General features: G+C 35.5%; 1 protein-coding gene across 1 annotated transcript in view; it reads left to right on the top strand.

Moving 5' to 3' along the window:
• AKAP6 (A-kinase anchoring protein 6) overlaps positions 1-12,484 on the top strand; it is a 290,842-nt gene extending 278,358 nt beyond the window's left edge. Inside the window, exons 14-15 of the mRNA XM_075151694.1 lie at positions 2,917-6,392; positions 11,527-12,484. Of these exons, the coding sequence (XP_075007795.1) occupies positions 2,917-6,351 (3,435 nt within the window). The 3' untranslated portion in view covers positions 6,352-6,392; positions 11,527-12,484. The remainder of the gene's footprint in view (positions 1-2,916; positions 6,393-11,526) is intronic.
• Positions 12,485-14,366: the final 1,882 nt, after the last annotated feature.

The following is a 14,366-nucleotide window of genomic DNA, read 5'->3' as shown; positions in this document are numbered from 1 at the left end:
ATATACCAGGTCTCAGAAAAGCATCTGCATCTGAAGAATAAAAAATAGGCTTTGAAGTAAGGAGCCCTCAGTGAAGATGAATGGGCTGAGGTCACAACTCTGCATGTTTTATTGTTTTAGTCCATCTGACTTGCAGAACAAACAAGGCAGCCAAGTGCTGATTTACAGGGGGAAGGTTATCTTCCTGACCAATAAGGACCAAATGTTTTGGTTTTGAGAAACAAAATCAGATTCTATGGAACATAAAATCCTTGGAACCTGCTGCTGATTTCCTGCCTTTGGGAATTTCTTTTTGCAGCTGGCAGAAGCTTAAAACAGTAAAATTGTGCAGCTTAGGAAGCTTTTCACAGCAGTGGCTTCCTAATGCTAAGTACGACAGAGTCGTAAAACATGCCACAGAGAAAATGAGTAATTGTAGCTGATTTCTTGTTTAATCTAACAGGTTTTCAAACTAACTTAATTTAATTATTGTCATTCTCTTGCACCAGTTTTTACTTGCAGGTTGGTTAAGGATCGGCTACAGGTGGAAAACTGGGTCCAACTAAGTACCAACCAGGAGCCCTTACGAAAACATGGCAAACTGGCAAATCCAAATATGGATTTCTGAACTCCACAATGTACAGAACTGCTCTGGTAGCCTTAGTTGTCTAGCAAATGGGTGTTTTCATGGAAATCTAACATTTAAGCTATCATGAGCCAATATGCACAAGAAAAAAAAAAAGGACTCTATCAAATTTACTCCATAAAAGCTTTGGGGTAGGTAGATCCACAAAGAGACTCTAGCCTTCAATGTTAGACACGGCAGAGTCTCAAAATCCCAAAAGCCTCCTAACCTGCCAAGGAGGAAAAAATTCTTTGGCTCAATATTTCTGCCCATGATTATTTGCGATATCTTAACACAGCTGCAGTACTCAGGGACCTACCTTACAACTAAGCCCAATGAAACGTGAGGACATCTTACATGGAGAATGACTTGGTTTACCAAATATATTAATAATCATATCACCCTGCCGGATGGTGGATAGCTACTCTGCCCAATTTGGAGAAAATAATTCTTCCTTATGTCAGTTGAGTATTTTAGCCATTGGTCTACTGGACATACTGGAATGGGATAGCCTTGTGTCTTGCATAGAAACAGTGCCACCTATATCCATAATTAAATACACACTGGAGCAGGGATTTGGACCTATCTGTGCCTCTTGCCAGTCAAATGTGCTGAACACTGCACTGCAGGATAAAATCTCCTCGTCTATCTATGACCCAATTAATATTTAATTGTTTTATGCAAAATGAAACAGGAGAAGCAGTTTTCTTTTCAGAACAGTGTGTAGGTAGGACTTCTCCTGAGAGAATGGGAACCTGGTTCATGTCTCTTATGCTCAATCTGACAAAGTGTCCCATGCCCAAAATCAGTGCCCTAACTATTGAGCTGTTGGAGAACATCCCATGATTTCTTACAAAAGGGCTGAGCAGCTTTAGTTCCTACTTCAAAAAGAGAGTTCCCAGCTGAGAATTGCAGTAAGAGATATGTGCCTTCCCCTTCACAATTAACCTTGGCTGAGTCTTGATGTATCTGTCAGTAACTAAGTTGTGTACAACTGCACTTCATTGGACTACAGCGTCATTTTATCTCCTTGTATTTCTGTAACTTTGTAAGTTTGTTGTGGTTTAGATTGCTGTTTGGCGTGTGATCAATGCTGTATTTGAAAAACAAAACTTGCTCCAAGAAAGCTCGAGAAAGCAAGAGATCATAGTTGAAAGCTTTTTTGGGAAAAGTGCTTGTTTTTCTGGATACAGTGATCATTGTTCAGCTGTTAAGATTATTTAAACTAAACAATTCTACATTAGTTAACAGTTCTATTACAGGACTTACTTATTGTATAAGCAAAGTCTTCCCTAAAATGGAGGCCTCTCAATAAATAGAAAAATAAAGTAAAATTAATTTGTGCTCAGAGAACCAGCCCCAAAATCAGGGACCACTTTTGTCTTATTTTGAGGGGTTTAAGGTGAGTCTGTACTGTTGGCCACTTGACACATCGTATTTGAGTGAGAAAAGTTGTCAAGGTGTTCTTCCTCTCCCACGTGTGTTTCTAGAAGGAACAATTCTTAATACTATATGTTCTGAGTCATAATAGCAAATATTACTGGAATGTTACAAAAGTCTTTAAAAAAGCAAACTAAGTTTAGCTCAATTATTTATCAGCCCTTTCCCTGTGTGTGTCAGCACAGACAATATTTGAAATTCATGTAGTGTTTGATTAGACTGATTGATTGTTCTTACAGGTGAAGATATTAACATTCATTAGTCTTATTTACTGGTCATTAGTACTGCCTTTATTATCAAGTAAAGAATAAATAGAAATCCTAATAAAAATTCATCAAGTCTTATGATTTCCAGTGCGTTAGATCTGTTGTTTTAAGGCTGACAACACAAAAGTTTGTTCTAAACATTTCAAAAATCCTCTAATAAATCCTTTATATCTTAACTCTTTTAAACTTAAGCAGGCTAAGAGAGATTCACATATATCCAACATAATAAAGCGCTAATTGCATGTTTTTTACTAACACACTAACACACTCCTATGTGATTCTGCAGAATGGTTAAAACTTGTTACATATAAAATAACTAACCACAATTAATCTCTATTAAAGAAAAGTCAAATTTCTGTATTATATTTTGACAGCAAATAAGAGAAGAAAACCCCAAGAAGACTAAGAAATCATGCAAAATTTAATAGGTTTCATTTTAATTGATCATTTTAGTGGTACACAAAATGTAACAAAATGAAAAGCCTATTAGTAATCATTGTTCAAAAAATGCACTTTACTCCCATTAATTTACTTATATGATTTCAGTGGAAGCACATTCAAAGTGCAGCTGTAAATATTTTTAATCTTTGACTTTTTTTTATACAGGAGCCTCTGAATGTTATTGATCCCAGTTTGATGGATCTAAATGGTCCAAGTGAAGATGCACTAGAATGGGACGAAACTGACATAAGTAATAAGCTCATCAGTATTCATGAAGACTTAAGTGATCCTGATCAGGAAATCAAGAAGGATGATCTAAACCAGAAACCTGCTTCAGGAGAATGTGGTGATAACGATGTGAATGAAGACGAAAGTATCAGTGATCGTGGAAGTCCTCTTTATTGTCCCAGCATTACTTCCCCTCCAAATCCTCACATCTATCAGGTCTATAGTCTTCATAATATTGAATTATCAGAAAAAAAACACATGCCTTTTTTGAAAAAAACATCCAAACTCTCCAATGTAACACAGTCTAACATTTTAAACAAAAGTCTTAGTAAAGACTCATCATTTTCATCTACCAAATCCCTGCCAGACCTAATAGGGGGGACCACATTGGCAAAACCATATAACTATATGTATCACAGTGGAAACATAAGCAGGCATTCTGAGAGTGAGAGTGGGATAGTGAGTGAATGTGATACAGAAACTACAAATAATTCAGAAATTTTTTTGCTAAATGATATTGAAAGCACTCAGAGTAATCCTGAAATTGGGCATGCAGAAACTCAAGTGGATGATATAGTCGATGTAATAAAACAAAAAATAAAGCAAGATGAAGAAGACCATGCTAGTCTCTCAGACAACTTCCACTTGGCACCTTCTGCATGTTGTGGAAGTGAAAATGATGAGGATTTGGACAGCATTACCATGTGTAACCCTGTTTGTCTAGAAGAATTGCAAGGAAAACATGACGTGTTTACATTTTATGATTACTCATATCTTCAAGGCTCCAAATTCAAATTACCAGTGATAATGAAACAATCGCAAATTGAAAAAACACATACAGAGGGCAGTTTGTTTCATGGGTTTTGTTTTGATAAAATACCTGGTAAATCTGAACATAAGCCTGAAGAGTCACAACCAGATGGGTTTATTCATGACCATACTCTGGCAAGTATCCCTGGCGAATCAGATCCCAATTCCTGTAAATCTGCAGAAAGTGTAAGAAAATTAACTGTTACAGAGAATACAAGACAGGTTTCAACTTTATCTCGTAGTTCTTCATTAGAATCTCTGTCTGTAGTAGGTGATTTGTTCAGCTCAGGTATTTTTAAAAGTGGAGATGGTCTTCAGCGAAGCACCTCTTTGGAGAGCTGGCTGACTTCCTACAAAAGCAACGAAGATCTTTTTAGTCATCATGGCTCAGGAGACATAAGTGCAAGCAGTGATTCTGTTGGAGAGCTCAGCAAAAGGACATTAGATCTTTTGAATCGCTTAGAGAATATCCAGAGTCCTTTAGATCAAAAGATAAAGCGCAGCATCTCTGATATAACACTCCAAAGTAGCTCTCAAAAAATGTCTTTTACTGGACAGCTTTCTTTAGATATTGCATCCTCAATCAATGAAGACTCAGCAGCTTCTCTCACTGAACTCAGCAGCAGTGAGGATCTTTCTCTCTGCTCTGAAGACATTGTACTGCACAGAAATAAAATACCAGATTCAAATGCATCATTTAGAAAACACCTTAATAGGTCTGTAGCTGATGAGAGCGATGTCAATGTCAGCATGATTGTTAATGTCTCCTGCACTTCTGCTTGTACTGATGATGAAGATGACAGTGATTTGCTTTCAAGTTCCACCCTTACCTTAACTGAGGAGGAGCTAGGTATCAAAGATGAAGATGATGACTCCAGTATAGCAACTGATGAGGATATTTATGAAGAATGCAATTTAATTTCAGGACTTGATTATATAAAAAATGAACTCCAAACTTGGATTAGACCAAAATTTTCTTTGACAAGGGAGAAGAGAAAAAGTAACCTTAGTGATGAAATTCAGCGCAGTAAAGAAGTTAGTAATGACACATCAAAAGCCACAGATACATTAAGCATTGAAACACTATTGAATGGTTCAGTACAGAAAATATCAGAAAATAATGGCAATAGTAAGAATGTACCACATGATCGTGAAAGAGGGACAAAGAGTCACCTGGTGAAAGACACCTCTCAGGCTGTGAAGGATCAGCTTGTGGATGATATGGAGAATGGCAATGTTGAAAATACTCTTGGCAGTCAAAAGGAAGGTCTTGTTAGAACATCAGCAACTCCCAAAACTCATGCATCACTTGATGTCAGAGAAGCTGAAAGTGAATGTTGTGTCTGTGAAGCATTTACAGACAGTTCAGATGATTCACATATGGATGCCAAGGAGACTGTTCTGTCATCAGATGGATCCAGAAATCCTCCAAAAGAATGTCAAAGTCATCTTCAGCCTGATCGTCACTCTGTTGCTTCCTCTCCTGCTAAAAAGCCTTGTCTTGAATCTTCCTCAGAAATTAATTGTGTAGACATACAAGATACAGCTTTACAAACATCCTTACCTAATGGTCAACATCATAGAATAAGCATTACTGAAAAATCTACTGATTGCTGTGCAGCCTTGAAATCCAATGAAGCAGAATGCGACTCCTCAGCCAATGGTCTTGATTCATGCTGTAACTGTGAATCTGCTGCTTTTGATAAAAGAAACATGGAAGATGGCTCAGTACACAATTTTGTGAGGGAGATAATAGACATGGCATCAACAGCTTTGAAAAGTAAATCACAACCTGAATGTGAGTCATCTGTTCCAGCTTCATTAGCACAGATCAAGGAAAAAGTGTTAGAACACTCTCACAGACCCATTCAGCTAAGAAAAGGGGACTTCTATTCTTATCTTTCACTTTCTTCTCATGATAGTGACTGTGGAGAGGTAGTCAAATACATAGAGGAAAAGAGCAGCACTCCTGTGCCACTGGACTTCACAGATGAGAGAGAAAATATTGAATGCTTTTTTGAAGTCTGTCCTGAGGAAGAACGAGTTGAGCAGCAGCAATCCATTTCTAATGGTACTCCTGAAGCACGAGTTGAGCAGCAGCAACCTATTTCTAACACTATTTCTGAAACATCTCCAGAGACACTAGGTGAAGTGACTCTAGAGTCATTAGAAGAAGATAAAACCTTATCTGAAGGTAGGGATTTATCTTTCTTATGTGATGATGACAATGACATAAACATCCCCAATCCTAACAAACAAAATGCATCAAACAATTTGAAAAACGCTGATGATGATTTGCTGATTTCAGATGGGCAAACTGAAGGTTTGGAAAAGAATTGTCCAGAGCTTAGCACTAAAAAGAGTAGTACAGGAAAATCACCTGGAACTGAAGAGCCCAAAGGATGTGTTGCTGCTTCTGAAGAGGCTTCAGCTATAGAGTTTCAGTTAAAGCCTGGCCATTCACAGAAAAAGGATGTTTTGCATCAGAATAGTAAAACTCTTACTTGTGAAGAAAATCTCCTGAATCTTCATAAGGAAAGACATATAAATATGCACAGATAGAATGTAACCCTCTCCAGGCACGTACATTATCCTAAAAACAGGTATGTACTCTACAAGTTGCACATTCTTTTTTTTTTTACATTTTTTTGCCTTTTTTTTTTTTTACATTTTTGTACAATGAAAGGAGGTGAATCACCATCCAGTGCTTCTGTTTTATGATAGTGCTATATCATTTGTTTTGATTACACTATAATCCAAATTTACATGCCACTGGTCAACAATGCAGTGAATACTAACTGCTTCTTGCCCTTTGGCTTTGCACTGACTGGAGCTGCTCCCTTCTGGAACAAATCTGCTATCTTGCAGAACTTGGGAATCCTTCAAATGTAACATCTCTATATCAGCCTCCTCTTCCCTCCTCAACTGAGCTGTGGAACCAGAAACCAGCTCTACCCATTACTGCCCTCCTCCACACTCAGCTGGCCTTATGAGGTGTTCAAAAGCAGTTGATGAAGCTGAACTTCCGGTTTTACAAGAATTTTGGGTCACTAGTGAGTTGGAGTTCTACGATATTTCCAGAAAAGCCATGAAGAATGGCTTAGCAGACTGGAGAATAAGTAGAGGGGTAATAAGTTATCTCTTGATGTCAGTTTACCATGATTTAAGTTCAGTAAGCCATTATTAAGAACACAATTATTGCAACACAGTGTTAGGCCAAAAGTTGAGGTTACCAAAATATGAAATCTTTGCAACATCATTAAAGAGTATAATGTGAGGGTAATGTAGAATAAAGACCTGAATACCAAAGCAGATGGAAACTGATAGCCACACAGCAGTACTGGAAGCTTCGGTTCTATTTTGTGGTAAGCATTTTGAAACATAAGTAAGATGGTGGAACCTAGGATGAAAAAGTGTCTCTGATCTCTTCCAAAGTTTGAAAGTGGTTTAGATCTGGAGTATCTGACCTCACATAAATGTCTAACAATAACTGCGCATTTAACAACAAAAGAACATCTACAAAGCAACTTCTGGATCAGATCCTAGCACTCCTCTTTGAGTCTCACTAGTTGTTTGGTGACCCAAACAGCACAGCTGTATAGAATGCCATTAGTCTTTGGAAACACTCCTCCAGTAGAACAGAGCCAGCATGGCAACTCCAAATGCCACTCCAATTCTAAATGCCGCTGCTTGCCAGAAGCTGTAGCAAGGGAATTTCCAATAAAACACAAGGCTAAGCACGGGACCAGGTTTCCCCAGGAAGTCCTGGAATCTCCATTCTTGGAGATTTTCAAAATTCAAGTGGACGTGGCCCTGAATAATCTGATCTGCCTTTGAAAATAGCCTTCCTTCGCGCAGGAGGTTGGACCAGATGACGTTCAAGTTTCCTTTCAACCTAAGTTATGCTGTGAGTCCGTGATGTTGCTAGGAGAAAAGGCTATTTTTCATCACTGCCCATGAAAACCACTAGTACTCTCCTATTGCAAACTATGTAGCTGTAGCAGAGGATCTGGGCCTATTTATACAAAATAGATTGCTTTGCTGCTATTAGATATCTAACTTCTGCATTTCCTGATTTTGCTACATTATATTACTATGCTTTGGGCTTTTCTTTTGCACATATTGGCAATTTACCCAGCATTCACACCTTCACATATGTATAAATACGTCTAAGCAGTCTCTAGGTTATGACAGCAATAGTCTACAGCTTGCCACTATCTCTTTTGACTCATATCTATCTGAATAATGCATTATCTTGGAACCAATATAGAAAGAGGATATTTCTTGAACGGCTTTGAAATAGGCTATCATGACCTATTGATTGCCAATTAGGTTAATACTTGGACAATCCAAACAACTGGAGAAGCAATGGAAATCAACTGGGAATTACAAAACTCATAGATGATACTACATATCCTAGAATTACACTAAAAGGATTATGTGTATATGGAAGCCTCTATCTGGAAATCGAGATGGTGACAAAAGTCTGAGGTTGATAAGTGATAATTATGTAAACATAAGATTTTCCTAAATTACTGTTTTATTAGTTTTCTTAATTTTTTCACTCATTTTTATAATATTAATTTGAGGAAGAATACTTAAAATAGTGAGTGTGATTTTATTCTTGTTCTCATTATTTCACTGATGAAGATAATAACATGTCTTTTCAATTCATTAGTGCTTTTCCTCTGAGGATCTCAAAATACCGTATAAACTTTCCCTCACTCTTCAGAACTTCATAGTTAGTTACATGGTAGCCAGCTGTGTTTTTCGCAAGACTGGGATATGACAATATGCAGTTGGTGTAAGGACTAAGATTGGACATAGAAGATGGAGATATTAATAAATGCCCCATGATGCAATAAAATGTAATGCAGAGTCTGTATGCAACAACTTAATAGGGTTATGTTATAGTTCTAATTTTTGCCCAGGGGTTGACAAATATTTTTAAGGTAACAAAGCCCTTCAGACTACACCCCACTTTTTACATTTAGGAAGATATACTGGCTCTTAACTGATACATATAGCATTGGTTCCATGGAAATTATGTACTGTATTATTCCCAGTAGTAAAGCTCTAGGATACATATAGTTTATCACATCAAAAAATGAAAATATGAGCTGCTAGATTTGGTTTCACTAAAGTCTGAGCTCCCTTCCCCCATTCACAAGCTTGGTGCTTTAACTTCATCGCTCATGCTATGGGAAATGAATTACAGAAGCAATCTATCCTAATTTGTTAACTTATTCAAATAACAGTTATTATACTTAACTATGCTAAAGATTATCTTTTTGGTGGCAGATTGTTTATTTTTTGATGAGGCTAATTACTGATTTTCCAAAGGTAATTTACATTTATTACTAATACATCTTTTAAAATGTGACAGATAAATGTTGTTCCCATAAGTGTATTATGAAAAAAGTTACTATTTAAAAACACATTATTTAATTTGAAAGATAAATGGCAAACACCATTATTTTTCCTGTAGCACCTGTGCTGTAAGCTCATTTAAATGTGTAATTCCATGTGTAGCTGCAATACTTAGAGAAAAATAACCTATAGTATATGTGTACCTTAAAAGCATACTGAGAATTCAAAGCTGAAAAAGGCATAGTTTCAAATGTAGTTTGATTTTATACTGTTTTAGTATTTACCTTGGCTGTACGGGACAACAAAAGTAATAGTGAAGAAAAGATTTCTGCCAAATGTTGCAATCCTGTAATTTAGCAGTGTGCTACAAAAAATGACCATTGTGGGAAAATAATAACAATTCTATAAGCAGGTTTAAAAATATCTCTGTCAGCACTGACTAGTCTCTCGTATGAGCCAACACGGAGTTCTTCAATAGAGGTGCTCATAAAGCTATGCTGATTTTATTTCTCAAGTAGGGGACAGCTTGAAAGAACTATTTTTCTGTATATGAGATCATGTGATCTTCTGCTGTCATTGTGAGCCATGACTCACCAATAAGATGGGAATTTTCAGTCACATATTCAATATGCATAGAGATCAATACATTAAGGAGGTTTATGTGATATGTCCAAAGTCTTTTTTAGAGGATACATTAGAATTCTGTGTGTAATCTGTTAGTTCTTACAAGTAAGTCCAAAAGCCACTTCCTTCCTTTTGTGCAGAATTTGTAATTTAAACTTAAGTTTTAACTTAATTTAGGGAAAAAAATATTTTACTTGGGCTTAAGAAAACTAAATTGGTTTTATCTGACAGTGCTGCAATGTTAACCGGAATATCCTACCACTTACTATAGCCAGGAGAAACTCAAGACTGGTACTCAGAAGGACTGACTGTTATTTCCTGCTCAGCAATAGATTTTTTTGTATGACTTATTCCTTCCTTGCCTCAATTTCTTTAGCAACAAAATAAGGAGAATAATGATCAATGGGCCCTGTGAAGCATGATTTATTCACTGAAAAGTGTTTTGAGATCCACAGATAAAAGATGATGCACAAATGCAAAGGACTGTTAGTTAATTATTCATTACAGGAGAAAAAAAATATACAGGTTTACACAATAGTCAATATGTAATAATTTACTTTTAGAGACTGGAACTACAAAAATAGTCTAAATCTTTGCTTACCATTTTTTTCCTAGAGGTTTTTATAGGGAGGTAGATACTATAATGTTTCTTTATAGGGTTTAAAACAGTCTGACTTTTTAGCTCCTTACAGTAGCTGACTTTAAAAAAAATTAAATACAATAAACAGATAATCTTGAATTGTCTGTGAATTACATAATTTTTGAAAAACCTGACATAATCCATCAGTGAGATTTTTCTTACTATAGATATGTGAAAGTCATGCCAGAGTTGTAGAAACCTTTTGATACAATCTTCCCCTTTATTCAGATCAGTTCTTCATTAATTTCTAAGCAAACTGTTGAGCTTTTCACTATTTTCGTGCAAGTATATTTCTTCTATAAATGCGGGGGGGTTAGTTACAGCAAATAAGATCAAAGGAGAAGGTAACTGGGTAGATCCAGATATTCCTGCTTAATTTGGAAGGCACATAATGCATGTCTGGAGTGCCTCCTAGGAAATGCCTAAGAGATGTACTTTGCACTAATCTTCAAGCTGTATTCTGACAGTTATTTCTTCATAATCCTCATCATAAGCCTTTGCTCTTTGATGAATAGTTTAACCCTAAACTCTGAGCTGGATAATTCTATAGTATGAAAATTTAACTCACTGCTGGTACTAGAAGTGTCTAAATAGCTATTTACAATTTAAAAATACAGTGATGACACTGACAATTCTATTCATGGACCACTTCTGTGACAATCCTCTCTTCCTCTCCATTGAAATATCATTCCATATGTTTACCTAAATATTAAAATAAGTGTAGGGTAGATATTTTTGTGGCTTGGCTTTTGGAAATTCCTATGTTTTCATTGATTGGTGCACTTTTGAGTGTGCTGAAGGTAAGTTCGCAGGTAAGGATGAGGACAGGATCCAGAGAAAAGGTCAGATTTGATGACTTCCCTTGTTTCTTTAGAAACAAAGTCCTTACAAAAATCAATGAGTTTTCTACATCAATACTATTTTTTACACTAACTTGTACCTCAGGCTGTTAAAAGTCATTGTTTGCCTACTGTATGCTTCTGCATTAAAGGCTCTGGCACGTGATCATTTAATGACTATCTATGGTTGTTCTGGAAGAACTATGTTTTGCAAATAAAACTTCATTTTCTGTAACCTACTATTACTTTTTTGTTTCCTTTTAGAAACTTGGCTGCAATTCAGGTGCAGGTTCATCCTGTAAACCCTGGGATGACCTCCAATTCCATTGTATCACTGCCTTTCATTACACTGACTCCCAAGATAAATTTTCTTTCCAAATGTGATTTTCCATGTTGGCTTTGTGATCAGGCTGCATATTGCATATGCTAGTCCTATTTCAGTGATCATTTTGTATTGTAGCAAGGCCATTTGCTTTCATAGGGATTCCTCTCCCAAACTACCTCTAATGACCTCCCCTTCCTAAATTGGATGCTCCTGTACTACTTATCACTGGTTCTGTTCTTTAAAGTTTTGAAGTTCCACAGAATTCACGATCAGTCTGGTTCATCTTTTCAGAACTGTACCTGTCAGTACTCTTCTATTTTATGTATCAAATTTAATATTTATGTGTATAATGCATAAGTTTATTCAAACTATTTTACTTTTAAAGTGACAATTTTGTTGGATTGCAGCAAAAAGAAGTCATTAGCCCTCCTGATTCAATACATCTAAAAATTAAGCAATTAAAATAAATGGCATTTTATTTATTTAATTTTAAAATTTAATCTATGCAACACTTCAAGAAACAACTACATGGTGTTGTATATTAGGAACCGTTGACATTCTACTGAATTAAGTACAACGTTTTGGTTTTTTATGCTTCTTGAGGTGGTAATGAGAAAAAAAGTTTTTAAAAAATGTGTGCCTTGCTGTATTTCTTATACCATTTATTAAAAAGCTGCTTTCACAGTAAAATTATGTTGGTTTGAAAGGAGGAAATAGCAAGGTTAAGATGTGTGAATAATTTCTGTATATATGTATAACCAAGTGCAAACATTGATGTATAATGACAGTATAAAATGCTTTCATGTTTGTGATGTCCAGTGATGTGGAAAATATAAGCCTTAAACCATTAGATTGCATGGTAATTACAATTGGCATAATAAACATAGTTTATTGGGGAAAAAAAGCAGAACTGGTGATCTGTTTTACCTGCGTTCCAAGAACAGAATGCTTTCTCAAAGTACAGAAGAATATGTTTTTGTTTGCAAATATTCCCTAGAGATATGTGATTCCATAGCTGGTAAAGATTTGTATTACCTGGCTCAGAGGTAAAGAACCTTTTCATTAAAGATTCTGTAGGTCTTTTGGACTAAACAAGGAGACACAAATATTTAGTAGTTTAAACTAGTACACTGCCAACTGCAGGGGTGGCAATGATCAAGCACACTTTTATAGCAGATCTTTTATTTGTTTATCATTAACAGTTTGTTGTCTGATTCTTAAAATTTCATTAATTTACATATTTATATTGAATAAGCTTTATATATATTTATATAGACACTTTTACAGTTGGCTGTTTCAATGACTTAGACTATACATTTTAAATGTTTTTATCTTGTGCTAAAACTATATTGGGTGGCCAAAACAAGCCAGACAACTTTATAACGTATCTCTGCAAACATGGCATTCATCTCCTAAAAACACTATTAGGAAGGGATGTCAGGAAAGTTAAAAGGCAAGCAATGCTCTCCCATACCAACTTTTATCATTATTTTTCCAAATATATAAATGTTTTTACAAAAAGCTTCAAGATTCTTCTTCCTTTAAAAAATGCACATCAGTTTGACAAGCTTAGCTCGTAGCTTAGAGGAACTATACTGACCAGCTGATCTATTCATACAACACTGAAGGAATAGGTATTTAAAAAAACCCTCGTGTTTTTCAAATTATTAAGAGCTTCCTATTACTGCAAGAGACAAATTATTTATCTCTCAATTTAAATTTCCACTGCGTAGCCTTGGGTAGGCTATGAGGTGGGTAGGGCAGCAGAAACAACTCTTAGCTTAAAGAAAAGTGTAAATAATAAGAAGCAATTTTTAAGAGAGCCTTTTGAATCCGTAATGTTTTCTGCTCTTGCATATCTTGTATCATGTACAAATCTAATAAGTTAACCTATGATTACCTGAAATGTATAACTATATAGCTAAAGATCACTTTAATATATTTTAAATATTTTTTTGAATTATATATAAAGTAATTTGGAATATAAATCCTAATTTTAGTAAAATATTTACAGTGACAATTCTGTTCATCCATGAATTATTTCAAACATGATTTTTAAAATGGTTTTGACATGGGAATTGAGCTTGGAATCATTATTTTTTTTCTCCCTAGCATTTTCTGATTTATATTATTTTTTTTTTAAACTTACTTTGACTATAGTCATACCTTACACTATGATGACAGGAAAACTAATAAGTCAGAGGCTTTTCAGATCTGTCACCTCCCCAACAGACTGTGCAGAACTCCATCAATTACTTGTACCATTCTATTAGGCCATTTGCCACAAATTCGCTTTTTTCCTGGGGGAAAATAGTAGTACTTGTCAAATCAATAAACCTCATATTCATCATACAATATCTGGAATATTATATGGTCACAACTAAAATTTCTGTGGTTCCTTTCTGAGAGATGCTGAACATTTTAATTTAACTAGTATTCCCAAATCTATATTATTTGATCTCATGAGATAAAGTCATAATTTTTATGACTGTGACGCAAGACCCATCATTATCAACTATTCCATTTTCAGCATGGTTAGAAGCTTTACCCTTTTTTATTTTCCTTCTCAGAATATATTGGACTTTGTTGTCAATAAAAATTGATTTCTAAAGGAAAAGAAATCTCTCATATATACTCTACAGGATTTGTTCATGTCTTAGTATAAGTCATACGCTTATGGCCAAATTGTGCCTAGAACTTGCAAGAAGTTCTAGTGCTAACTCCCTCAAGAAAAATATTGCTATAGTGTAAATTTAATGTTGATGTACCAATATTACCT

This window comes from Calonectris borealis, chromosome 5, assembly GCF_964195595.1.
Source record: "Calonectris borealis chromosome 5, bCalBor7.hap1.2, whole genome shotgun sequence".
NCBI classification, from domain to species: Eukaryota; Metazoa; Chordata; class Aves; order Procellariiformes; family Procellariidae; genus Calonectris; species Calonectris borealis.
The sequence above is the reverse complement of the archived record's forward strand: the minus strand, read 5'-3'. Positions and strand labels throughout refer to the sequence as shown.